Consider the following 27418-nt stretch of genomic DNA (forward strand, 5'->3'; position numbering starts at 1 on the left):
GAGGAAATGGTTTTGCCGCCAAACAGTCAATTATATGTAATTACAATAATTTAACCTCAGAGAATGGCTTATTCCATTTTATTAGGAGGGTCGCGCTTTCATGTCTCATCGTGTGGACTTGGTGGGGGGGGGGGGGGGGCGCGTGTGTGTGTGTGTGGGGGGGGCAGGAACCGTGACAGGGACTACAGCAAATGAGATAGACAGATGGAGCCTTGTCTGAATGCACCCTGATTTTTATCATTTACTGAATGTTTTTTCAACAAGAAAGAATTCCCCGTGTCCAACATTTAAAATAACTGCATTTTAAAACTACAAATACCAGTGCGGATTTTCAGGAAGGAAGTTTCTGCAATTTTATCGACAAAGATACTTTTAAAGCTAGATGAACAAAAATCTTTTAAAGATGAACAAAAAAAAACAAACTAAACAGACATAATAAATAGCTGATCAACTAGCAGCGCTCAAGTTAAACATCATTAGTTACACTTAACTCTGCCTGTTTCTATTTGTGGAGTAACCTGATGAAGGAGTTAATAAAGAAAATGAAATAATGATATTTTTAAAATGATATAAATCAATGTCAAAAGAAACATTTCATCGGTGTTTATATTAAAATGTAATATTTGAATAGATAATAATAATGAGATAAATAAAACATAAGACATTTTCTGGAAAAATAATTGAATACATCCTACAAGCCAACAACAACAATACTTTCAGTTTCAGATAAATGCAACCACTTATTAACTCTTACACATAAACTCATTCTGGGTTACATTTAGCGTAAATTCATCAGCGGAAAATGCCAGACAGAGGCTCCAGTAGCTGGAGCATCCCTGCAGAGGACAAAGGACGACTCACTGAAGACGCGGCCCAGCCTTTGTGGGTCTCGGCTGCAGAGCTCAAACTTTCCCTGCTGTAAATTTAACCTCCAATTCCAAAACACATGCTCAAATGTCAGTCGTGTTGTGCTGCCGAACGCCCTGGTCCGTACCGCACCACCACACCCCAAATAGAAGACTGAGGACTCTGTGTGATTGATAGTCACTTTTAATTTTGTTTAAGGATGTCTGTGTGTAATACAGGCCTCTTAACAAGACCAAATCATAGACTTGGGCAGAGAGCTCGCTTTGAAACGAGGCGACTCCTGAACCAGAAAATAATCAGGGGGACTTAGGCACGGCAGTGTGGCCGGAAATTCGCTGTGAACGCTGGTTTCAACCGGGACCATTTGAGAAGCGTGCATTTAGCCTTCGCGTTGATTTCAACATCTCCCCCCGCTCCTGACTGCACGTCACACACTCAATTTGGGTTCTTCCTGACCAAAATGTAGATGAGTACCGTCTCTGTTTTCAGGTTCTTCTTGGTGAAAAAATAAACTGACGCATGTCTTTGACACACTTGTGACAGCCACACACACACACACACACACACACACACACACACACACACACACACACACACACACACACACACACCTGAGGATGCCTCTGTTCTCCATGGCATCTCTCTGTTGTTCCTCCTCGTCCTCCTCCACTGCGGAGGAATAAATTGTGGTTGGTAGTTTAGGCCAGGGCTCGCCGCAGCTTGTCCTGATTACTGAGTGCACAAGGAACCCTGATTTGATGGAACCCCCTGCATTGTATTTGGAATGACAGTCTAGGAGGCTTCTGTCCAGAAAAAGGGGGCACCAGCGGCTTTTCTCCAATAAACCCACATTTGATCACGAGTGCTTAATTTGTGTTGTGCACAAATTCATTGATAAGTGCATTGTGAACTCATTATAGCTCATTAAGCACAGTAGAGCTGAATAAACAAGGTCTGACTGTTACAATCTTAATGTTCTCATCAGTCCTCAGAAAGCCAGCCAACCGTGCTTTTTAAAAAATCTGCACTTTCCACTCCTTTTTTCATCCCCCCCCGAAATGTATCAGCAGCTCCCTGGCTTCCAGCCAATTAGTCAAGGAAAACACAACAACAATCAGTCCGTCGGCTTAATGCACTCCACCTCTCCAGCAGTAAATACCAACTGATTCCTCAAAGTATTGTCATTCAGAAGGGCCCCGCTGGCTCTGGTCTTTGTCAAGAGGAGAAGGCCCCCTTTTGAAATGGCAGGCCATACCAAAAAGACAACTTGTTTCAGGGGGAAACAAAGGCCGAGGGGGTCTTCACAATAGCTGCCGCGCCTTGATAGAGGCAGATTACAGTTAACTTACATCAGCTTCAGTGGGCTGTGTTTAATTGTGCAAAAAGAGCAGGGTCGCGACATGAGCTGCTGGCACAGTTCTGCGTTGCGCTTTGGCTGTTTTGAAGGCCGCACCCTGGGAGGTGAGGGTTTAATGGTGTAAATCAATTCAGATTAATGTAAAAAATCTCTAAGAAAAGCTAAGAAAACAACGATATAAGACAGACTCCAGGTGGAACAGAGGGTGAAATTTAGGGATCATGTTGATACCGACATTTTACAACAAAAATTTGTCCTTCTCACGTGATATCGTAGCATTTCAGCCACAGAGCCAATCACCCAACGTTCAGAAAAGATATATGCTGGGATCAAAATCTGCTTCTCTGGAGATGGAACCTGAAGGGTGTCCCCACCACCTGCACAATAGCCTCAAGATGCTTCCTCATTATTGGATAAATAAAAAAACCACCTGATTAAGTGGTAAACTGGATCTTATGTGTGATTGAATTGGTGTATTTGTTTGCTTTCTCATACTGCTGCAGCATTTAAGGCCACAACATTTGATGGCCAAATACAGTAGAGCCGGATTCAGTACGGCATTGAAATAGCCAAATGTTTATTCTTTTGTAATTGCATAATGTTACTCTACTATAATCTAGCGGGTCCTACAAAGAGAGTCTTCAAATCCAGCTGAGAAAATCAGAGGTAAAGGCTGAGGGAGCCTCATCGTAATAACAAAGAAAAGGTAATAGGGAGAGAGAATCAAAGAGCATAACAAAAGGGGTACATAGTAAAAAGACAGAAGAAAAGCTTTGTATGCAAATAATCAGTTTCCTTGGTGCCATGTGAAAGCATGCAAGACAGTGCAAAGAATGCCAGGCATGTTGCTGGTTATGAGTAGGCCCTGACGCCAGACTGAGCGGCGGTGCCAGTGTCAATCAAACGTAAAGAAAAGGAGGGATGGGAGGGTAGACAGGCAGATGACAAAAAAAGAATAAAAAAGAGTGTATGCTGTAAGAGAGAAACAAAAACTCTGGAAGGAGACAGGTGCCTAGAGGCGGTGCTGGAGTCGGAGGGGTGTGGAGGAGGAGAGACGGGAAGAAAGACGAAGGAGCCCCCTGCTGCGAGTCCGTCTCCGACTCTCCGCTCCGCTCCTGTGAGCACAGACTGAGGATGAGATCCCATCACACAGCTCTTCACTTCCATACTGTCCCTACATTATTCCCAACTTTCCTGTTCAAATAAACTATTTGCATTTTTTGTCCACATATTGCCCCCATCCTCCCTCTTTACCCCGTCCCTCGCTGTCTCGCTGCCTCTCTCACTCATTAGGGGCCGTTTTTTTACTTCAAAGCGCCTCCATTATCTCCCATCTCTGAGGGCAATTAGGAATGGGGTGACTTTGAGCTGCAGGCATGGCCACTGCTTTATAACCACTCATCCTCTGTCATGAGAGCCTTTTGTGGAGGCTGCCGACATTGATGGAGAGGATACTGTGGCCTCCTCCGTGCACCCACCCCTCCACATGCCCCCCAGCCAGCCCCTCCTTTTGACTGGTAAATTGTGGAGTAAACGGTGTGTAATTAAGTGGCAGTCAAAGCAGGACCTGTTTGGCCGTGTGATGGGCTTGGCAGGGGAGAGTCGGGATTGAGGCGGCAGTTTGGGATGAATGAGAATAGTGAGAACACAATAGTGTGTTCCATGAAGCGCAGAAGAGGAAAAACCCACTTTGGATGAGATAAAGTCAATGTTTACTCACCTACATTTACTCTGTGTTGAAGCAGGGAGGGTGTGTTGTAATAGCGGCTCAGTAGCTACGTGAGTTCAAATGTGTGTGCAAACATGTTGCAGCCATATGGAAGAGAGAGCACCGTCAGACAGAGAGGCACTGCCTCCAAAATCCAAATCTCATTTCATTTTGTCAATTCTGGCAGCTAGTTACATAAGTGAACAAAATAAACGTCTCTGTCCCCTTTTACCTTATTAAATTTCCACACTGGTGGAAGCGGAGATGTAGAGGGGCCCCCTGTGTGTGTGTGTATGTATGTGTGTGTGTGTGTGGACATGCTGTGTAGCACGGGAGATTTGCTAGATGATTACCATGTTGACTGATGAATAACATGCATGTTCTGTTCATTTTAATAAGAGATATCAGCAGCCAATAATCGCAATATTAATGGAGTTTTTGTTCTCTTTTAGCAAATCTGATACTGCCTTTCATATCTGCATACCTTGGAGGAATGCAGTGTTGCAATGGAGTTGATTTAGCTCCTCTTTGATGCTCTCACTAGTTAGCCATCTCCCACTGAGCCCTGACATCCTGTCTGCATGAAACCTCGTCTCATCCCCCGGGTTAGTCACTACATGACCGCAAGATGTTTTCTGTATTTGTGTGTGTGTGTGTGTGTGTGTGTGTGTGTGTGTGTGAGCGAGAGAGAGAGAGAGAGAGAGAGAGAGAGCATGAAAATAAGACATAGATCAAAGAAAATATTATCACACATTTCTGTATTTTACTTTTTCAGGTATGAAAAAGGCCAAAGCAGATGTGTTTAGCTTTGAAAAAGAAAAACCTTCTCAAAGTTAATTTTTTGCCTTTCAATTCTTGCCAAATCAAACATTGTGCCTCCAAAAATACACTCTTCAAGCCTATTCCAATTTCACAACCTTTTCTAAACAAGAATACGTGTTTCTCTTATTTTTAGGTGATGTTGAATTTCCTCAGAGCTCTCACTGTTCAGTGACATCATTTACCTTAAAGAGGAAATAATAAAACATAAATTGTACAAGAAACGGGCGCGAACAGTCTTAGTTTTAGTGTAGCTACATCTGAATAGAAAGTGGAATTTAGATGACTTAAGAGAGGAAAATGCAGCAAGTATGATGAAAGAAGTCACTGCAAAATATGGATATTTTCAATATAAATTCTACTTAAACTGTATTTTTAAATTTCTCACACCCTTTTCGAGGCAACCAAACTGAAGTCCTCAGCTGTCAGCCAAATGCCTAAATAGCAATATCCTGAGGGCTGGGTGGAATTGGTTGCCATTACTGTTTCAGGTAATTATGAATTCCCGGCTATCCAATAAAGCCGCTCACACAACCCTCCAGGGCTTTCAACGCTGCCATTTTCAATGCGGTGTGGAATTAGTGTGAAGCCAGCCCAGGTCTCACGCCACCTTAATTGTACGGTGCAGCAGCCTGTGGGAGGCGATGGTTTCAAATAGCCTGACTTGACTTTGTGGTGGCAAACAGGTAACAGAATCAGCGGGACAGACTAGTTGCCAGGGGGGGTAAATGAAGAAAAAAGAGGGATAGAGCATCGGGGTCACAATTCTGTTTTGCAAAACAAATGCTGAAAAGTGGTTTCAGGCTGAAACTGAAACTGTGTGTCTCTATCTGAGCACACAATTAAACTGCGCTCATGTTATTTCTCCTTATTTTTGTCCTTCACATCCCGATTGAGGGAGGAATCTGTCTCCCCCCCCCCTCCCCTTCAACTGACAAAGAATCCAAAGAGAGAGCAGGCGTCAACGGCCCTGGTTCATGCTCCAAGGATTAAGCAAATGCTGGTAATTACCCCCAAGATCACGTTCTGTTTTGACTCTTTGTCATTCTTGTGCCGCATGATGTGCGTCTGATCTGCGGCGAAATGGCGGCAGAGTTCCCCGTTTGCTCATTTCATCCCAGCTCCACACAGAGAGGCAGCGGGGGCGAGCAGGGCTCACGCGTCCTCGCTCACAGCGGTGAAGCGTGAATTAGCAGCTACTTACGCAGAGCGCCCGTGCATCTCGCTGTGGTGAGCCTCTGAGCAAACCCCAACGACGCTGCTGTGAGTTCAGTGGCTTTTTCCTCAATTCCACATGAAAAAAAATACTTAATGTCAGAGTTCAAGTACAAAATTTATACTTGGATAAATTGTTAAGATATGCAACAGGGACTAATAACATTGTAAACAGCCAATATTGGGTTTAGAAATAAGCAAAATGTATTAAATGCTTAAAAAGTGAACACATCTCCATACTCACAAACAGAGTTTGTTAATGATTTTTCATAATGTTGTGTTCATTTGCCAGTACAAGTCAGTCAAAGCCATCTTTATACGAGTATTGGCCTGTTTTCAAACAGGCCTCACATTTGACGTGCTGACAAATGATTGCAGGAGATGAGCCAGGAGAGCTTTGCAGTCACTCGTGACAACCCCTCAGCCTGTTAAAACGGACCCTGTCAACGCGCTCGGATCAAACCAGTCGCACAGTTTCGGTAGCCAGGCCTGACCCTCGGAGATCAAACCCAGTTGAAGTTAATGCCAGCCTGGACCGATCAGCCTGTTTTTCATTTCCAACCGTCTGAGGAGTGCAGGTCATTTTGAATCCAAATTATTGGACATTTACTGTTGTTAGGATGATTGCCTGAATGAATCCCCAACACGGACTGCCTGGATTAAAGGGGTATTTTGATGGTTCTGGAATGTTTGACGAGAGAGACTTATGTCGCTCTGCCCTATGATGTTAGAGTAAATCCCCACAGCGAAACAGCTTATAAAATCTAGCTGACTGCAAAATTCATCCGACCATTAGCATTAGCGACCGTTTCTGAGAACCTGGCGTGTTATGTAGTTGATTCAACGAATGACTGGATGAATTGATGACACAAATGGCTTTATTGGTTTGATCATTAAGTTGTTAATAGTTAATGAGTTTCTCTGTTGTAACCTGACAGCCGTGGGAAGGAAACAGCTCTAAATGAGCCATAATGACAGGCTACAGGCAAAAATAATACTAACAAGATTGCCTGACAACGCTGCAGGAATGTTGCCACAATTAATAAAACCTACCAGCCTCTCCTCAGTCTGGTGCCAAAACACATGTGAACCCTCTAAAAGGCTGCTCTCCCTGTAAGGGGAAATACCGCCTCAAACCAGTCACACCAGGATATCAGGATGCAGCCCTGACTGAAGTCAAAACCACCAATGCCGTAAAAGTGCTGCGGTGTACACGCGGTCTCACGGGGGGAGGCTCATTTGTGCCGTCGCACAAAGGTTCAGACGGAAACTCGATTCTGAACAGTGATGGAGTAAACAGAGAGTTAAAAGTGATGGTTGAAAAGGTTTCTGATTGGGTCAGTCAAGACGGTGTCTTGGAAGAGCAGCTCGTTCGGAATATTGTGTCGAATGTAAATGTAAATGTTGAACCCAACGTCTTGTGATGCACACAACAATGTTGCCACAACCGAGGCTTGCAGCAGGGTGACAAACCAAAGCAGAATGAAACAGGCCCCTGAGAGGGCAGCTAGCTGCAGCAGCACGGGCGAGAGCGGCAGAGAAAGAAAGATGAGGGGAATCCTCTTGTGCAGTATTGACTGGAACAACGTGGGGGCTGATTTAAGGCCTGTGGGCTGCTATTAAGATGATCTAAGAGAGTCCAGACACAACAGGCCTCTAAACAGTCCAGGCTCCACTGTGGAATGAGAGCTAACGTCAGTCGGGTGGACCATCTGAGAACGCTGCTGATGTGTTGGAGTATAAAAATAACAGCCCTTTACCCTCTTTGGATGTCACTTCAAAGATTCTGAGCAGTTTACATCCAGCCTGTGGCACCAGAAAATACCAGGTTTGTGATTAAACTGAAACTCCATGAAATGATAAATGAAACAGCAGACTGTCAGAGTAAATGTGACGAGCGCTCGTTGATTACAACTTACTTTAATGAATTATAATAGAGAATAATTACAGTTGATACATTGTATTCTAATCGGGGTCTATTTTAAGTTCTATATAAACAAAGAAAACTACACTTGATATATAATGAATGGGAAGCCAGGCAGTTTGGCTGCTGGCTATAACCAAGCGAGTACTCTCACTGTCCAACTGCCACCTGCTAACCGAAGATATGTTAAATATGAGGCATTGCAATTCAGTGATAACTAGAGCACACAGGGACTTTCTATCAGTACTCCATCAATATAAATACAGCCAGCCGCATTAGTGTTAACTTTGGCGTGTCTACCACGCAATGATAATAGACTGTTACCGTTAATGTTTGCCTTAAACTGTTTGACTCTCCTTCATCGCTTTCGGGGTTTATCTGTACTTAAGATGGGCTCTGGTTCAAATGCTATTCTTTCTTACTTCAGCCTAAATTTGTGTGCTGTAGCAGCACTGATGCAGCCACCTAGAGCTCTTTTTTCCCTCCCGCAGTGTCGGTCTTGCCCCGTTTCGGTCCACTGTGAGGTCAAGCGTGTCATCCGGCACACCTTCTCAGGTCGACAAGCTCCACGCCTGTCGACCTTTTCTGTGGGCGTTGTTGACAGGCCCCTCTCTAAGGAGTCCTTACTGAGGACATTGACTCTGTGTGTGTGTGTGTGTGTGTGTGTGTGTGTGTGTGTGTGTTTACAGCTGTGAGGTCCAGCAGCGGCTGACTGATACCTACCTTGGTTTAACACCACGGTTAACACAGGCGCTCTGGCTCCACAGTGGGTGGAGTCGCCAGACAGCATAACTGGTCCCTGTAGCTCACTGTAATTAGCATTATTGAAGCTGTCACTCAGTGAGCGGCCATGATCTGGTCTTAGAATGACCCGGTGCTAACATCAAGGACCAGATTCCTAGCGGGGGCGAGGCCGGGCAGCACTAAAAACAGCTATTTCTTACTGTTTTAATAACACTCCTGGCACATCCCTTCTGTTTCCAGAGCTAGCTTTTCTCATGAGAAATGTGATTCGACAAATTATCTGTTGGCACGTGATGTAACAAGGGACATATGTTGCCGCAGAGGAGGGGACACAAGACCATAACTACAAAGAGAGAAGTATCCGAAGCCAGACAGGGCCCGAGCTAGGACTCCTTTATTTGCTGATGGAGCCTATCTCACTGGAGATGTTTTCAATTGCGAAAATGTGGAGCGAGGACACAAAAGCACGCGTCCGTGTGCGTTTGATAATGTAACAGAGTCCACATGGGATGAAACAAGCTGCGTCTAATCGGCCTTTGGATTTCTGCTGTTCCCTTTAAACTCACAAACGGCCTGTTACACCAACGCTGACATCTGCTTATTAATAGTATTAGCGCAAAACAAAATGCTTTGTAATTTTCTACAAACAGTCACATACAAGAGGCCGTACACCCAAACACACCCTCCTCCAGCTGGACCGCGTTGGCTTTCAGTCACCAAGCATTTAAGCGGTGTCTAAATAACATGGGGGCTTAATGAAAATGGCACAGTGACACTTTATTTAGCACAGTTGCAGTTTAACTTCCCCATATCCAGAAAATCTAAACCATGTTTTAAGAAACAAGACATTAACCTGCAAAAATATTTCTAAAAATTGTCAATTCTTTTTTTTTTACTTCTTATATTTATAAACTGATAGTGTCTTTATAACATGATTTGGTAATCAGGCAAATTTTGATTTCACTCATTTTACTAAAATGTCTTAAATTCCAGGCAGACGCTGCAGTCCCATTGTGTTTAAACAGCAATACAAACACAATCTTGCTCACTAACCTGCAACGCAACGACAAAAATGAAGTGATAAATGTCTGTGTGGCTAACGCTAACTGGATCAAAAGCAGGCCGTGTTACTGCAAACACATCCCAGAATATGTCTATGAAGTCCAGCCTCTGAGGAAGAACAAAGACGCAGCTTAAGTTTGCTTTTGAACACTCAAGAAGCTTCATTTGCTTCTGCCTCCACATAACCCATTCAAATTATATGAATTAGCAAATATGTGTTATGTAAATATTCCTGTGAACATATACTTATAATACTGACTTATAGATAATATTAAAATAAACTGGTTTTAAATCATTTTTCACACATGAAAAGGAAAAAGAAAAAAACGCGATCTCATAATATTGACATAAACAGTATTGGGAGATTATTAAATAAAAGGGCAGGAAGCACCAACATGAGCAGAACTTTACATGAATGACTGAAACTGAAATCTTTTTTTTTTTTTTTTTTACCATTTGGTGTAAAGTACGTGCACGCCGCTGATAGCAGTAAAACAGTTTTGTTGCAAAAGCCGGAGGTATTTGTGGGTTTAATTACCTTCATTTTACCCTTGGAATTTCGATGGTAAAAGCCTTAGCTGAGGAATTTTTATTCCCTTTAAACAACATTGTAATGAGCACAAACCCATAATTGTTTCTCTCCCATAGGCACTAACTGGGCTTTTTAGTTTTCCATTTCTAGCTGAGTAACTGCCAACTTTTCCTCAGGTACCACTGAAACTCTGACTCACGGCCGTTCAGGCCCCGAGCTCTGAATGGAGCTAAATATATACTTTGTTCAGGAAGGCTTCCTGGGATTTGCTCAGAGCTCTACCCAGTAAACCTTTTCAGCACAGGCACAACAGATTCACGTGCACTGCTTTTTTGTGACTCCGCACAACGTGCTCCTTCCCAGAAATCATTGCGTTATGTTCAAGCACGCACATCAATCAAAGCAATTAAAAGCTGAGTGCAATTCTCAAACTGCCACATTCATGAAAACATGTCATCTGGTAATACAAACACTCGGAACTGCCGCTTAAGCGTGCGCACAAAAGAAAGAGTGAGCGATGTCTCAGGTGGATTAGAAGTACAGGAAAAAACAGCCTTACTGGCAGGAGCCAGGACAATGGTTTGCAGGGAAAAAAAAAACACAGACACACTCAGCTCCCGATCTGTGAATAAAATAGCATCCGCGTTGGTTTGGTTGGTTTAGCTCAGCTCGGACGTCAACATATACTCCCACTCGTGGGACTTTAACACCACCCACGCCTGCCAAATACAAGCATGCCTTCAGCTCTATTCCTGGCTAATAGCAGTTTTTCCCAAACAAATGCCTCATATAAACCACGCACAGCCGGTCTGCTAGGTGTAAACAAACACTAATCCTTGCATGTGAAACTGTGTTGACTGTTTAAATCAGTCCGAGTGACAAACAGAAGTGATTCTGCAGGAACAGTTATTCTGCTTTCTACCCGTCCCCTCAAAGGAAGAGTGTGGCTATAACATGTGTATGAAGCGGTTGCTGTTTGTCTCGGCGTATGAAGAGGTTTCTGTGGTCATCAGCAGCCCTGCTGCTCAGGGAAGAGCTGCTAAAACATTGCTAAGATGGCTGCGTGCAAAAGCAGCGCTGGTATTTAATTATGAGTATAAACTGTCACGACACGCATATCTGGTCCCACCAAAAAAATGAACTGAACAATGAGACATGTCAAGCATTCTAATAAATTTCCGTGAGCACGTCGAAGATCCTCTGGGTGATTACTGTCAGCGCCGAGCAGAGGAGCTGCATTCCTCCCAGCGAGTGCTGGGTAGAGCCGCTGCAACCTCCCCGAGAGTAGCAGTCACCACCCAGCTCCAAACTGTGGTTTAATGTGTTTGTTTTGACAATATTATTAACATGCATAAATGGCACCGCTGAAGCTTGGGATGAGTGAGGAAAAAACAAAGGTAGAGCTCAGAGATCCTGTCGACCGGCGAGGGTGACACATCTGTTACCTCATTCTGAAATTCCCCTCAAAAAAAGAAAAGAAAACTGTTACCACATCATTTTTTGCAAACGTGTGATTGCTCTGTTTGGGTGGTCCTGCCAACCTCTTCCCTTTCTTAGGTGTACAAACTTGAGAAGGCTTGGAAAATCTAATCAAGATGCAACGATAATGACGTGCTACATACATAAACACACGCTTTGTACAGCAGACGTTCCCCAAACAAGTTTCAAGTCCACTTAAATCATGTGTGGCTTGTAGAGGCCCTGGAGCCAAATCATCATTTCTGGATGATTGGGAGCCGACTCCTCAGAGTCTCTGACAGATAGCGACTACACGTCAAGAGCGTACAAAATGGCTCCGGGTTTTGATCGCAGGGGAGAATAATGGGGCGCTGCACAAAAGAAGGAATGCAAAAGATGAAAGCCACACACACACACACACACACCCACACACACACAGACACACACACACAGACACACACACACACACACACACACACATGACTCTGCAACAACTGTTTAGTTTCTGAGTCATCTTCATGTGAACGGTATGACAGATTGCTGAAAGACAGGGTGGGGTGGGGCAAATAAAACTAATGACAATATAATGGCTCATTAGCTTTTGATGTGGATGCTATTATCCTCCTGCGAAGTGTTTGAGTGTGTGCTTGTTGTGTGCTGAAGATACGCCTGCAGCGCAAGTATGTTCCCAGGCCAACCTGACAAGGTGAGACACTCTGGCACCAGCGTCTCAGCGCAGCCCCGGGGGAAGCCGTACAACCAACGAACTGAAGAATGTGCACACACACACACACACACACACACACACACACACACACACACACATATACACGCACACACACACACACACACACACACACACACACACACACACACACACACACACGCACACACACACACACACACACACACACGCACGCACACACACGCACACACACACACACACACACACACACACACGCACACACACACACACGCACACACACACACACACATATACATGCACGCACGTGTGCACAGACACTCCCACACACACACACACACACACACACATGCACGCACGTGTGCACAGACACTCCCACACACATACGTGGACTGCTGTGAGAACATGGGTCACATTGTGCATGTTGCAAATCACACATGAGCATTACTTTCATTACTTTTGTGGCTTTATATTTTAATTCCAGCAGCAGAAATGATCTGCTGGCATGTTTGATGATGAAAGTCGCTCTCTGCCACAGGTCTCCTCATGTGTTTGACATTATTAGCAGAGCTACCGAGTAATCCCGACCCAATCCTCAGGCCAGTGTGTCTTTATTGGGGGTAAAGGGTGATGGTTATGGAAGCGATTATACAATAACCAAGTAGAACTCCCCTCCCCCTGTGGGATTGTCCATTTCCCCGAGTTCCTTATCCGAATTCAGACCTACCTTAAAAGGTTTGCTCGGGTCTCAGTAAAAGGTAAGAATTTAGTTACGTGAGAGAGGTTAAGTGAGGAGAAATGAGCCAACTTTTTTAGTCACGCCCCTTTATTTACCTATAACGGCTGCATATTTTTGGCCAGGTTCCACTAAGAATAAAGAAACGAGGTTAGTATAAGGTGACATAACCATCATCACATAACAAATTCCGGCCGATGTTTGAGTCCAAGCGGTATTATAAAAATTTGCCTTTGTCTGAGGCCTATTCTTGCTGCCTTATTATTGTAGCTGTCACAACCCGCACCCTTTGACGGATCCTTTTAGTCATAATTAGAGGGAAGGTTGCCAGTGGTTTGAAAAGTCTGACACGAAGCAGTCAGAGACAAATTCATCCCATGTTGCCTGCACTGACAGGTGCCTGTTACACTCTAATTTACTGGAGAATGAGCTCAGGGTGCTCCAGGTAGACCAGGTAGCTTCTCACAGCCAAAACCTTCCTTCTGTTTAAAAAAAAAAGGAACATAAACTCAAGGGTTAGGGTTTGGGTTGACCCTAACCCTAACCCTTGAGTGTTTACTGGTACTTAAAGAAAAAAAATTGAGATGAAGATATTCTGAGTCACAGGACATAGTGTGCCCGGCTTTTCCCCTGCCTCAGCAGAACTAGTCACAGCGATGGGGGGGCCTTTAATGGGGCGTTTGGCTGTGTGAGAACACGGCGTGGAGGCTAAGCCCTCTGTCCTACAGGAACGTGTTTTCCTTTCTCCAAAGTTGGACACACAGCAGACAAGTGGAGGTTAGGACAACACTCGACTAGGAGCCAAAAGGCTTAGCCAACAAGTAATTAGGAGTGGGGTCAAGTTGAGAAAACTAAGCCGTGTAATTCCCCCCTCCAATGCTACGGGTGAGGTAAGGCCTGACCGGGAGCCTTTTCCTCCTGAGTGATGAGAGACAGAGACGGGATTGATGGACGAGAGAGAGAAAAGAAGGGAGGGGAGGCGGTTGCAGCCATGCAGATTTTTGGATTCGTCTTATCAAAAAAGACGAGTCGGGCGCATTTTCGTCTGGGTTTAGCGTCCCACGTCTAAAGAGCAGCGTGGCGCTTGACTTGAAACACGCCTTCTTTTCAAAAGGAAAATTAAAATTAAACAAATGCTTGTTGTTTTGCCGGGAAGTTATGAAGCAGCCGAGACACTATTAGGCAGCGTCGGCACTTTGAAGATGCAAAGATAAGATCAGAGCTGGAAAGAAAGTGCATCAGGCAGCCTGTTTTCACCCTGTGAGTCACTGTTACAATATTTGTATACCTGTGAGACAGCGACAGGCTTTCATTTCTGCAGAAGCACCCTGGGTCATGTGACCTCCGCTGCCTTGCTCAGTAGGAAAATCTTCGTCCGCCTCTCCTAATCAGGTATGACTGGAGCGTAAGCTGCAACAGAAATAAATCAGCATCCTCTAATTTACTGCTTGTTTTTAAAGGCTGGATTCCTAAATCCAACCAGGTGCTGCCTCCCTGACATTATCTGGAGGCAGAGTTTGGCACACGCGGCTGCTCACCAGGAGCTCAGACGTCAATCACGATGATGGACTGTCTTTTAAACACACACCCACTTTCTCCACAATTAACGTGATTCATAATTATTCCATCTGTCAGGGGTCCTGTGACTTTAGCCGCGTCTAGTTCTGTCAGCTGCTGCTGAGGCTGGAGAAATAAACCGCCGTCGAACATTAAAAGGCAACACGAACCGTCTCAAACTGAAACGCTGAAACCAGGTTTTTTAAAGTCATACTAGTGATGACAGTGTCCACATTTTCAGGACTCCACATGCACTTGCATGCACCTGGGAGTGTCCTGGTGTGTTTTGATTTGGGTGTGATGGAACCAGTGAGGCGTAATTAAACAGCAAACCAGTTGTGCATTTCGGTGTGGTTCAAAGGTGCATGATCAAATAAATTCTGCCATTGTCTTGACACATTTTATACCATCGCAGCGTCATGACAACAAACCACCCGTCTTCACTATGATCTGGACAATTTGACCTCCAGACAGAAGGTGCAGAAGAAGAATCTCCTACTGAGACCTAAACACTGATAAAAATCAGCTTCTTCTTCGTGTACGCAAGGACAGAGCGGCGTATTCGGGTCGGCTCTCTTCTCCGTGGTGATGTACGGAATTCCCATGTGTGTGAGAGTGCGCTGGCGAGAAAACCGCCATGATGTTTTCATCACCACAGCCAGCCCCGTGCCATTGACCCTCACCTCAGCTGTCATGGGGCCCGATCCTGAAGCAAACCTCCGAGACCTCAACACGCTCAGAAATGAGCTGTTCAGCACGGACGCAGACGCAGAAGTACAGCGACTCACTGCGGGTCAGCTGGTATCTGTGTGTCTGGGGTTTCACGCTGCTGGGAGGTGCTTTTGGAATTTTTGGAAAAAGGTAAATCATGAAGTGTGGAATCACTTTAAGTGACGCAGCTGTACTTAAAAATAAAAAATAAAAATGGATTTATTTTAAACACAAACTTAAAATTATGAAGACTTATTATGAGAGGTATTTTTCATTTGGGGAATTTTAAGTTAAAAAAAAAAGTCATCGCTTAGAAAATAAAATCAAAATTCTGATTTTAAGAAATTAGATATACACAAACGAGCCCAACCTCTGAGAAAATGTCCAGGCGGACTCCAGAGTGTCAACAGTAGGTAACGACGCTCGTTTCATGCTGGGGATTAAAATCGGACTCGGACACTGCAGAGAAAAGAGGCTTTCATTAATAAAATAGGAACTGTTCCTTAAAGACCCTTAGCGCTTAGTGATGAGACTAATGTGTGTGTTTAAAGTAAATTAGAAGGGGAGAGGCCGTGCTCTAGGGGGGCTTGTGATGAAAGACTTGCATTAATGTTAATGCCGGAGCGCCTGCTGTTTTCCATTTGAACTCACCGCTTCCTCTTTACTCTGCAACAAACCGCACAAAAACATCCGCGCAGACATGCAGCACCTACTCAGATATATTGAGTACTGTACATACTGACACTCCCTCATGGAACACCGGCATCAGCCGTCCCTCGCAGCCCCCCCACACATGTGGGCCTTAGACTAACTAGACTGGACCTGGCGCCCAGGGAGAGCAGCCTGAAATTGTACCTTAGAAACCAAATCCACTTTATCAAACTGCCGGATGTCAGTACCAATGCTCTTCCAGAGGACGCTGCCTTCACCAGGCAGCAGCAGAGACGCAGACTCGGCCGGACAAAAGTGACTACAGGGGGGTGACGTCTGTGCACATGCAGAACCTGCAGGTTTGGCTTTGAATGACTCACAGTAAAAGCACTGACGTGAGTGTCATGTCATTTTAAAGTGTCCGTGTGCCATGCATACACCACACGTGCACACATTTAGCAGAAAATATCTTATTTTTTGCCTTTCTCCCGTGCTAAAAACTAACAAATCTTTTTTCTTATTGCACCTAATGTGCTGCAAGAAAATCGTCTGGTTTTTTTTTTCATGTTCTGATAGGCCTTTAATGTTGAGGATTTTAAACAGGAAAAAAATTAAGCTCGCTAACTACTGTAAATCTCACGGGCCATTTCAGTTCACCCCCTCACATTAGTGGATCTGTTCCATGCACGGCTGCACTGTGGCCATTGTAAATAAGGCATGTGCAAAAATGATCTTTGGAAAATGGTAAAATTATTCTTCATTAAAACAGTGTCACGGTTACTGGAGATGCCAAGCAAAGCAAACACATTTCAAAGTCCAACAGCTCCCCTGACGGCTCAAATGCCCCCTCAGATTGAACAGGAAGTGAGCGGTAATTTGCCGTGAGTTCTGTGCAGCGTCAGAACTCCCAGACATTGTGTCGTCTAATTAGAGCGAGGTCTCGTTGTCGAGGCAGAAGGTCAGAAAGTTGAAACGGGCTGCCTCCGTCCCGAGACAGTTGTTGATTGAGGTCCCGCTCATGTGAATCCTGAAATTCTACAAAAAAAAAAAAAAGAACTGCAACTCTGCGAGACGGCGAAATACTTCAGAAAATAAAATATTGTTTTAGTTATTTTTAGGAAGGATGACGGGAAATGCTGACACGCAAGGAGAACAGATATGGTTCCACCGAAGCCAAGCTTATTTTGCTTTGATTATGTAAGTAATTACATTTCAGGCTTTTCCACTCTGATGCGGGATGTTGGGAGAAAGAGAGCTTTTAATGCATTTCCATGCCATAATTAATTAGTTCCACTCAATAGCTTGGAAAAGGCCCCTGATTGTACTAACAACATCCTATCTTTTCTCCATCATGTCAAGGCACAATCAATTATTGATTGCCTCAGAGAGGAATCAAAAGCAGTCTCAACTGTTGGATGGAATGTGTACACTGTAAAAACAAAGACTTTGTTTTAACTCTTTAGACCGTCATTGTTTCCACCGTTTAGCTAAAAAGTTGCCAAGCGCGTCTTTAAAAAGCCTCAACATTTACGTCGTTGTGAAGAAAAATCTAGCAGTTTGCAGTGTAGCCAAAGGACAAATCTTGCTTTGTGTGTTGCTTTTGTACATATAATCACACAATATTAACAAAAATGAGTCTGCTTCTTGGGACACACACACACACACACACACACACGCATGCACACTCACACGGTGCAATTTTCCCATCATACACAGGAAGTGGTTTCTCAGCCACTGCCACCAATCCCAGGTTGCCATGAGAATATGGTGTTTCCTTACCATCTCTTCATCTTCATCTTCTTTATTCTCTCTCTTGTTTGTTTGTTTCCCTGATGTTTTTATTTAAGGCATCAAAAGACACCCCCTGCCCACTCCCTCCTTCCCAACATCCCCCGAGCCCCAAAGCAGTCAGAATGATTTGTAAACTTCAAACGACTAAGAGCCCCGGCCTGGTCTCCTCTGCTCATTTAGGTAATTCAATAAGCCGGGGGGGAGAAGCACAGCGGCACGCTGCTTCCCCCTTCTGCCCTCGGTGCCCCTGTTAGTCCCACTCAAGCCGCAGTGGTCGGGCTGCAACAAACACCAGTTAGCAGTGCACTGAGCTTCTGGTAAGAAAAGATCCACAGTGGAAAAAGGTTTTTCACCTCACTAACTTCACCTAACAGATTTTTCTTGAAGTATCTCAGCTTCGTGGTTAAGCTACTTTGACCATTTTTTTCCAGTGTAATAACACTACATTTATACCGAGTAGCTGCTAGCTTAGCTGATAATGTAATTTTCCAGTTTCCCCAACACTGAAGCCCAATCTCAGCTGCTTTCCCTGCTGACCACATGTGATCCAGACGATGGAGGTTCATTTTTCCATTTTTCAGTCGGTTGAATGCAGACCAGTGGTCAACCAAACAGGGCAAACTGTCGCAGGGTTCCTCCTTCATGCTGAACGCGTTATCAGGAGCGGCTGCTTTCAGCGAGCCGCTCATTCTGTTGGTGTTTGGCCTTGATGGGGTTGATAAAGAAGCAGACGTGGGCTAAGAGGAAAGGGAGCCGTTAATAACATCCGCCTCCCTCCCATCTTGTCGAGACAGAGGTGGCGGCAGGTCTGCGTAGGCATCGCCACAATGGCCCAGGCCCATAAAAGCTGGAAGAACATAAATCTCTATCTTTATCAAAACCACACAGAGACATAGGTGGCCACTCCCCACTGTGGCTGCCGTTAGCCACCAAATCTGCATCTGATAAACTCCCATGTCTCTCTTTACTCCACTGCTCCACATCAGACGCAGCTAATAACGCCCTCGCAGACTTATGAGGAGCGCAACATGCTGCTAACACTGAAACCACTGTGCGCAGAAAGTGAAACGAGTTTTTACAACTTGTATCGGAATATAAATCACTAAATATTTGCGCTGACACAAAGCCGATTATTTGAATAAATAGCGATGACAGTGCAGGAGCGTAGCATTCTGCTGGCCTCCGCCTGGGCCCACCCCCAAAGGACGCAGTAAATGGTCCATTTTATCTCTTTTCTGTCAACCATGACAGCAGGAGCCCCAGATAGCATCTGAGAGGGGGAAAAAAGTCAACAGTTTAATTGCTCCGCAATTTTTTTTACAATTGTCCGAAAACCGTTCAAAGCAAACTATGATAGGGATGAAATTGCAAGGCCCTTCCGCAGGAAGGGGAAAACTGCCTAACCGCCTCGTCATTAATGCTGAAGCCCATCAAGGCCCCCGCCGCCGGTGCTCACCTAGCTGCGCCGACGGCCAGTGTCAGAGCGAGCCTGGCGGGTGACGTGCACCCAAGAGAAAAACAGGCTATTGAGAATATTTGGATTGCACTGTTCAAATATTTGGTGCACCCTGAAATGGCTGCCGCCAGCCAGGGCAGGCACGGCAGAGCCTGCCTGTAATTGAGTTAATTATCAGTAATTACGCAACTGTTCCTCTGTGTTTTTTGCTCTCTAGGTCTGTGCTGGGAAGGAGAGTCAACGAGGGGGATCTGAGGTAATGATGTGTCCCCGTCGCATTTACTGCTGTGGTTCATGATGCTAAAACACAAGCATGAGAACCCAAGTGTCTGTAATTTAACCCAAACTGACACAAACCCATGCAGAGAGCTCCGAGGGTGGCAGGTTGGCGTATGACACAGAGAGATCAGACCTCCACCAAGACGTCCCAGTTCCTCCCTCATTATGTATGTGATGGGTGGATGGATGGACTAGCCTTGCGCTAGCCACAGATGCTACAGCATCAAAGACCAAAGGCTCCTCCTTGGCTCTACAAGGAGCTGGAGGTAAATTACTCTTATGAATAAATAAATGAATTAAATTCAATGACACTTGCCAGATTGGCTCAGGTTTCTGGTAATTGTTTTGACAAACTGAGAGGTAATAAGTGAAAGGGGAGTTTCGAGACATGAAACACAACGGATATTTTATTAAGGGTCAAATCGTGTAAACTGTGGACGGCATTCATTTGCATTAAGACCGGTACAGTGTGCTGCACATCAGCCCCTGCGTGTTGAGGGGAGCTGTTGAAAGGCTTGAGTTCTGGCCCGTAAATGTCATGTTTGGCCGAAGATTTCCGTTTTTGCCTCCTAATTGGTGTCGGGGGATTCTGGGTTTTAAAAGGGGAAGGTGGAAAAAAACCCTTGTGCGGAAAGCTGAGAGGTGGGGGTGGGAGAAGCAAGCCCACAGGACTGCTGAGTTGCACTGAACCCAAACTGGGTTTCAGCGGTTGCTACTCCAGGAGAGAACGGCTCGGGTCATTAAGACGGGAAAATGGGGTCGCACTAGAAAAATAATCCCCCGCTTTTATTTGACAGCACAAGAAAAATATTGTGTCAGCACATAAAAGGGGTTACTGGTGATCATAAAGCACGCCCTCTGTTCACAATATGGGGGGGGGGCACTGAGATGACAACTTCAACACAGGACTAAGAGGTTTTAGACGGTAAAGGCTTTGCAGAAGGTGCTATTATCCTCCTGCAAACAATCCCCATGCAACTTTTTTCTTGAGCTTCAAAAGAGAAAACAAGCGATTCTCATTATCAGCGGGTGAGAATCTGCGGGTATTGGTGTACGTCTCCACTACAGCCCCCCTCCAACATCCCCCACATCTACCCCGTCCTCCGTCTCGACAGCGAGTGGGTAACCCTACTGTTTACAATATTTCCAATTCCCTCTCAAGTGTTTGGCTTGGCAGGTTCTGCAGCCCTTTCCCTTGCAATTACAGGCTTGTGGGGTTTCTCAAATGGGGCTTTTGAAGAAATAACACTTTTCTCCTCAAGCTCAAGGGAAAAATCCGAAGACATTTTGGCCAGGAGCGCGTACAGTCAATCACGGAAGTTCTGTCTGACGCACTTGGTAGCTAAAGTATCATCGAACCTTGTGTAAGCATACACACACGCGCACACTCTTTTTTGGGGGCAATATAAGTTAGAAACTGCCAATCCTGCAATGAAATATGAACATTTAAGTGTTATTTTCATTTCCTGAAACCAAGGATTATGAGAGGGTTAGCACTTTATGATCAAGGTACAATACTTAGCTTTGACTTGACATGCCAGCTAATCAATACCTGGATTGATAAAGGTACAGCAAACCATCATTCTTCCTTCAGCTTCTGTTGGTATTTAGTCCTAATGAGGCTACTGGAGAAAGATCAAACATATCAAAGTCAACATGTGAAAGGTCGGAATACAACAATGTTTTAACTATAAAAATTTAAAGGCACTGAGGGAAAAACCTAGGAAAAGGTCAAAAAGTGCAATAAATGCTGAACATAGATTAATAGGTCCATTGTAAACATTAATTTTTTCAGATTTAAAGTGAATATACCCTCAGTTACTCAATTCTTGCCAGGAGCGTTTGAGTGTTTTACAGTAATGTTTGAATTGCTTACAAGAATGTTAAATGAACTTATGTAAAGCCTAAAAACATATTCATTCATGCCCTCCTCTGTGCAATAAAAGATAATATAAATGACAAAACCTCTGAAATTTTGCTTCTGTGCAGTTTCACTCAACTCATCTCGTTTTTATGTCGTCTGGATGAGATTTCTGAGTGTGAGATGCTGCATTTATGAGCCAGTGAAAGGAGCTAAACAGCCTGCTAAAATACCCCACATGGTCCCCACAAATGTTTTAGCAACTTTTGCTTTTTTACCTCTCTTATTTAAGGCGGCAGTAAATTTACAAAGTGCAGATGTTCCAAAAACTGGTTGCAGAAGAAAGAATCTCGAACGTGATGCCTTCCATTGTGTTTGTGTCAGGTTGCGGAGGATTTTTTTGGCCGTTTCATGTGGAGGCCCAACAACAGGCTGGCTAAATGAGCGAAGAATCCCTCTGACTGTCGGGTTCAATCATTCGTGCACTCTGGCTCACAGCTACAGCGATGGCAACATTCTTAAGTTTATTTACTTTAAATAGGGTGGAGCTGAAATTTTGACTTTGTTTCAGCTTCAGCGTCACTGATGATAAAATCAGAAACTGGGACAGCTTGTTAATATAAAAGCTTCACCGTTTAACTGTAAAACAGGTTTAATACTAACATTTATTTAAAAATATTAGCTCAAGTTGTTGCAGCTACATCAATTAGTCATTATGATGATCACATTTTCAATACAACTCCTGTGAAAGTGAACAGCAAAGTCATTTATACATGTTGTTATCTAGAATATGTTCATGATATATTCCCTTTCATTCTCTTTGCACATTTCAATTGTGCTCTTGTACATTTATAATTAAGTGCTTATGCTAAGACTATTCAAAGTCTATTCATATTTCATTTAAATTCGTTGTTAAGCGTTAAGCATCTTGAGTATTTAAAACACACTTTAGTGGAAGTACTTGACATAACATTGTGGGAAAAAAAGATACAGGTAATTTCCTTGCACAATACCTTCGATTATAAAGCAAGTAAGCAAAATGTGGACATAAAAATTGCAGAATGTTTAAAAAAAAGTGAAAAATTTGACTAGACGGAGTAAGAAATTAGAATTTTTTATTTTTTTTAAAAACACAATTTGTCAAAAGAAGATGTTAAGTAAACCAGTGAAAACTGTGAATTCTGAATTTGCTTTAAAAAATTGTAAAAAAGAAAAAAAAAAGAAAGAAAGTCTCACTAATTTTAGGCCACATTTGCATCAACTGTTGAGTCAGGAAGGCCCATTGAAATCCTGAGAAACCCTCTAAATAAAGAAGAGTTTCCCCATATCCAATCTGATCCTTTGTATGTCGTCAAAGAGAGCCGACAATAGAGTTCTTCTGTCAGGAAAGTATAGACAGAAAGAGAAACGAGGGCACGTGAGGGAGAGGAGATCTGGAATTATATCTCATATTTATCTGTAACTGGCCGCAGATCCAGTTTCATTAACAACCAGCTTGTCATGAAACGAGATATCAGCCGTGAGGCTGCAGATAGTAAAAAACAAACAAAAAAAAAGCAAACATTGGCTTCTGCATCAGCGAGCGGGTGCAGGTGGGACGACAAACAGAGACGTTCAAAGACTAAAGTGCTGCAGTAAATGTACATGCAAAATTCCCTTGGCGGGTTCAGATGAAAAGGCCCGATGCCATCAACTTTGTTGACTTTGCATTGTCAGAGCGTGGGGAGAAGAGCTGGGGGGTGGTTGGAGGGTGCACGGGAGTGGGAGGGGAAGGGGAAGGAGGGTCTTGAGTTCCTTATCCTGAGGCTAAGATTCTCCCCTCCCTCGGTTCTTCCACCTCTCCTCGCCCTTCCACCCACACAAGAGAGTTAAAAATCCCATTTACCCTGACTGGAGCCAGGAGCTGGCTTGAAAAGGCTCGGGACAAAAAGCGATTTTCCACGGAACAAAACCATCACAATGGCCGTACTTTGATCTGCAACACCCCCCCCCCCCCCCCCCCCCCCCCCCCCCACACACACACACACCTCTCCACTCCTACCAGTGCCAATTGAACTTTGTCACCATGCAACTGTCATCCAGGATGGGACAACCCTTCTACTCTGAATGAAGTGGTCCACAGCAATTTAGTCCAGACAGCGCTTTGAAGTGTCCGGCTCGTCGGCTGCCTCCACCTTCTCCTTTTGCCAGATTTTAAACGGCCAGCAGGGTGATGTGGACAGTCCGAGACGGAGAGAGAAAAGTTTCAACATCCAGCATCGCAGCTTTGGCCCTCCTCCCCTCCCGCTCGCCCAAGTAACAGAGGCATGCAGCGCTGGCATGTGGATAATCAACCATGGGGCCCTGCGACATCAAAAGCTTGGAGAGCCCCTAAGAATACAAATGTGAGGCCTAATGGTACACTTCATTAATGTCCTCCCCATCAAAGGCCACTTTACTGACTTGGGAGATTGACTAATTTACACATTGTGGGAAATTGCTCCCAGCCATGCGTAAAACTGCCAAGTATTTATATGGAGAGTCAGAGAGAGGAGCGGGGGGTGGGGTGGGGGTGGGGGGGAGTGGAGTGGAGGGGACACCCTCTGTTCCCCTGAGCTCTTTCTTCAACTGTTGGAAGTGGCTGAAGGCCAAGCCACATTATCACACATACAAACACCAGGGAGTGCACGCCTTTGTGTGCCATAAAGATTATTACTTTAGGCATCTTGGAGCTGTATTCCTCCCCTTCTTCCATTTTTCACCCTCTTCATATCCCACACCGCAGGATCCGATACCCCACGCTGTCTTTTTAAAAGGACACTTCACCCTTTAGGAAATAGCAACGGTTGCCCTGTTGAGCCAGTGCATATCTGCTTTAATTAACTCTTCCAATACACCTGCATGGTTAAGCTAACCATTTTTAACTGAATAAAGAGCAATTGTCACCTGGTTGATACAGCTTTGAAATTATGTTTAAATAATAGATGCCTTTTTTGGCCCTCCTAATATCCACACAGAGCCAGATCCAGTCCAAGCTGTTCTTGGACTGGAGCTATATGAGATGAGGTCCATGCATTTTTTAGCCTTGCTTAGCATATTAAAGAAGCCGTCAACCACAGACTTGTCAAAGACTTTTTTGGAGGATCTCTGTCTGGATCTCTGGGCTGCTGTCGTTGTTAAACTCAGGATTTTATGTTTAAGCTTCTGCACCAGCACTACACCGACCCTTTCTTCGGGCTTCTGGGCACTACACCCGAGTGCTGCCAGCTAAAACATAGCTACGTGCGTAACTCCCCCAAAACCCCAAATTGCCAATGACATGTTCTTGTTTATATACAACTTTTACTATTTTAGCTCCTTCTCACCGCTGTCATTGTATTGTTTTCGGCCACAACGTGGAGCTTTCGGCAAAAGTAACCTGCGCGGCTTGAAATTTCAGACAAGAACAGCTAGCATGTAGCTGCAGAAGGTTGCACAATAAAGACCAGAAACCAAGTTAAATTTAGACATCATCATCGACTTGAGAATGTAGGAAAAGGTAAATAAACAAATCGTCTAAATCCTCAATCTTCATCCTTCTGTCCCAACCAACACATTTGTACACATCCTTCACAATTACAGACGTTAACTGCTCACACACACACACACACATACACACACACACACACGTGCATAGAGAGAGAGAGAGAGAGAGAGAGAGAGAGAGGGGAGAAAACTCATATTACTGTCATCACCAAGTTATTACAGGCTGGAGCAGTGTGCAGGCAGCATGTTTTACAACCATGCCAGGCGATCTTAAGTGACTGCTTGAGATATTTTTTGAGTCTGCGTTTCATACATGTTGTGTGAGAGTGTGTCCTGTTCTGGAGGGAGTTAACGCCTGCTCTAAGCAGGCGACACCTGCGATACAGAGCGAGTCTTTCAGCGAGCAAATTATATTGGTTTAATTTGTCTTCCTGAAACAGTGCGGCCGACCACAGATGCTGATGCCAGGCGCTCCGCGACTGCGTCGCATTGAGGAGAATGTTAAAAGTGTGTTGAGCGTCTGTATATGTAAGCAGCGCTTTGACATAAGTAAATACGCTGGATTGGGTGGAACACCTGTTTATGTTGGAGCTGACAGATATTATAAAGGGGTTTTCAATGTTTTTTCGCGTGGCCAGAAAGTGGCAGCGAGGCTTTTTCAAAGCGCCGTGCTGGCTAAAGTGTTCGTTTTGGGGTTGCTGGCAGTGTAGAAGAGGTAGGGAGATGTGTCTAGCTCACAATCTGGACAGATTTATGTTGTTAGCTAGGCCTACTGTAGTACACACTCCAGTCGCTGGCTAATCAACAGAGATGATTTGAATAACGTGACTAATTCAGCCAATTAAACTGTCAAAGGCTTCCTTCAATGGGCCTTTTTCAGCGGCTGCTCATCCATAATGCTCTCCCCTGTTAGCCCTGGGGTTGACTTTAACGCTCTCTATTCACTATGAAGTGCTACAATGAGCTAGATCACAGGGTATGTAAAAGCATAGCCAGGAGCACCACCGGGCCAAGCCGAAAAGGGACGGGGGAAAGGGGGGGTCTTCACAAATTGAACAATGAGGTCAGTATAAACAGTTGAGGCTCTGTTATCTGGTCACTTTCAAATAAGAAGCGATCAGAGTGGTCGAAATAAAATTTAATTAAATGATATGGAACTCATTCAATCAACTTACCGCAATATTTTACTTACACGAGAAGTACAGAGTGTCTGTGCAAACTTGTGGGCTTGTTTCTCCTGAACAGGACAGATTATGTTTCAACAAGGAGCACATAGACAGGGAGACAGAAAGACATAGAAATGGTGAATGTAGGGCCCCATTTTTGGTTTTAGCTGTGTGAAAACTGCAGTGAAGACTCTGCTTAATTAAAGTGTGTGTGTGTGTGTGTGTGTGTGTGTGTGTGTGTGTGTGTGTGTGTGTGTGTGTGTGTGTGTGTGTGTGTGTGTGTGTGTGTGTGTGTGACAGCGAAAACACTCTGGCGGCTCACCTCTGATCACCTCCCAGGTCGAGCAGCTGGGAAGCACAACTAGTTTGACAACTTGTGGGTGTGGAACGCCGTTGGAAACGGAAGTAAAAGTGGATCATACCATTCTGATGCCAAAACAATTGACTCCTCCACTTCATTTTGAGTTTGAAACCTGAGGTGTTATTTTGTCCCACTTGATAGGATCTAGGGGGAGGGGCTTGACCTAAGATGACTAATCGCCACATGGTGAGGTGAAAGCTTTTGTTTTCAGCATTAAGGGGATCAGTTCAGGACTGCACAGTTTCCATATCATGTAATCTGACTGACTAATTCATACGTTGTCACTCACTTTCTGATGCACACATTTTTGCAGGTTCAGGCTTAGCTCATCAAATATCCATCAACAATCTCACAAAACCGTCATTGCATGACAATTTGTGGTGACAATGGGCCCCTCTCATATAAGGTTGGAGTTAGGATTAATGAACCAGGATGGCATAAAATTCCCTCCAAAGGTATAATTTCATACCATTTCATGCCAGTTGGGCAGATGCGGATGATGATGTGGGTGAGAATGACCTTGATTAGCAGCATTGGCTACATTAGCGTTGTGACAGCATTGCACCAGGACCCCAAGAATGGACTTCCTGTGGCATCTGTGTAACAATGTGCAGCAAGAGTGGTGGTAAAAATCGAAAAAATTACTTAGATGAATAATTTGTCTGTCCAGAACGAATGACAAGCGGAAGAGTAAACAGTGAGTAGTTGAAATATTACAAAAAAATATTTACAAAAAAAACGTAAAGCTTTGTTGTGTGCACAAATGTCCATGTTCATGGTAATTAAAGTAAACCTTGAAATAAAGCTCCCTTTCCTCTTGAGCTTAGAATCTTTGTCTTTCCAGATTTGAAATATAATATGTATAACAATGATTAAAATTGTATCCATCCTTAGAAAAAAACACGCCTCATTGCTGCTGTATAATGTTCTCTGCACAGTTTCTAGCTGAGCAGGAG

General features: G+C 44.3%; 1 protein-coding gene across 1 annotated transcript in view; it reads right to left on the bottom strand.

The window, feature by feature from the left end:
- The window catches only part of stx18 (syntaxin 18), a 33348-nt gene extending 15506 nt beyond the window's left edge, over positions 1-17842 (bottom strand). Inside the window, exon 1 of the mRNA XM_029826025.1 lies at positions 17824-17842. Within this exon, the coding sequence (XP_029681885.1) occupies positions 17824-17826 (3 nt within the window). The 5' untranslated portion in view covers positions 17827-17842. The remainder of the gene's footprint in view (positions 1-17823) is intronic.
- Positions 17843-27418: the final 9576 nt, after the last annotated feature.

This window comes from Takifugu rubripes, chromosome 19, assembly GCF_901000725.2.
Source record: "Takifugu rubripes chromosome 19, fTakRub1.2, whole genome shotgun sequence".
In the NCBI taxonomy this organism is placed as follows: domain Eukaryota; kingdom Metazoa; phylum Chordata; class Actinopteri; order Tetraodontiformes; family Tetraodontidae; genus Takifugu; species Takifugu rubripes.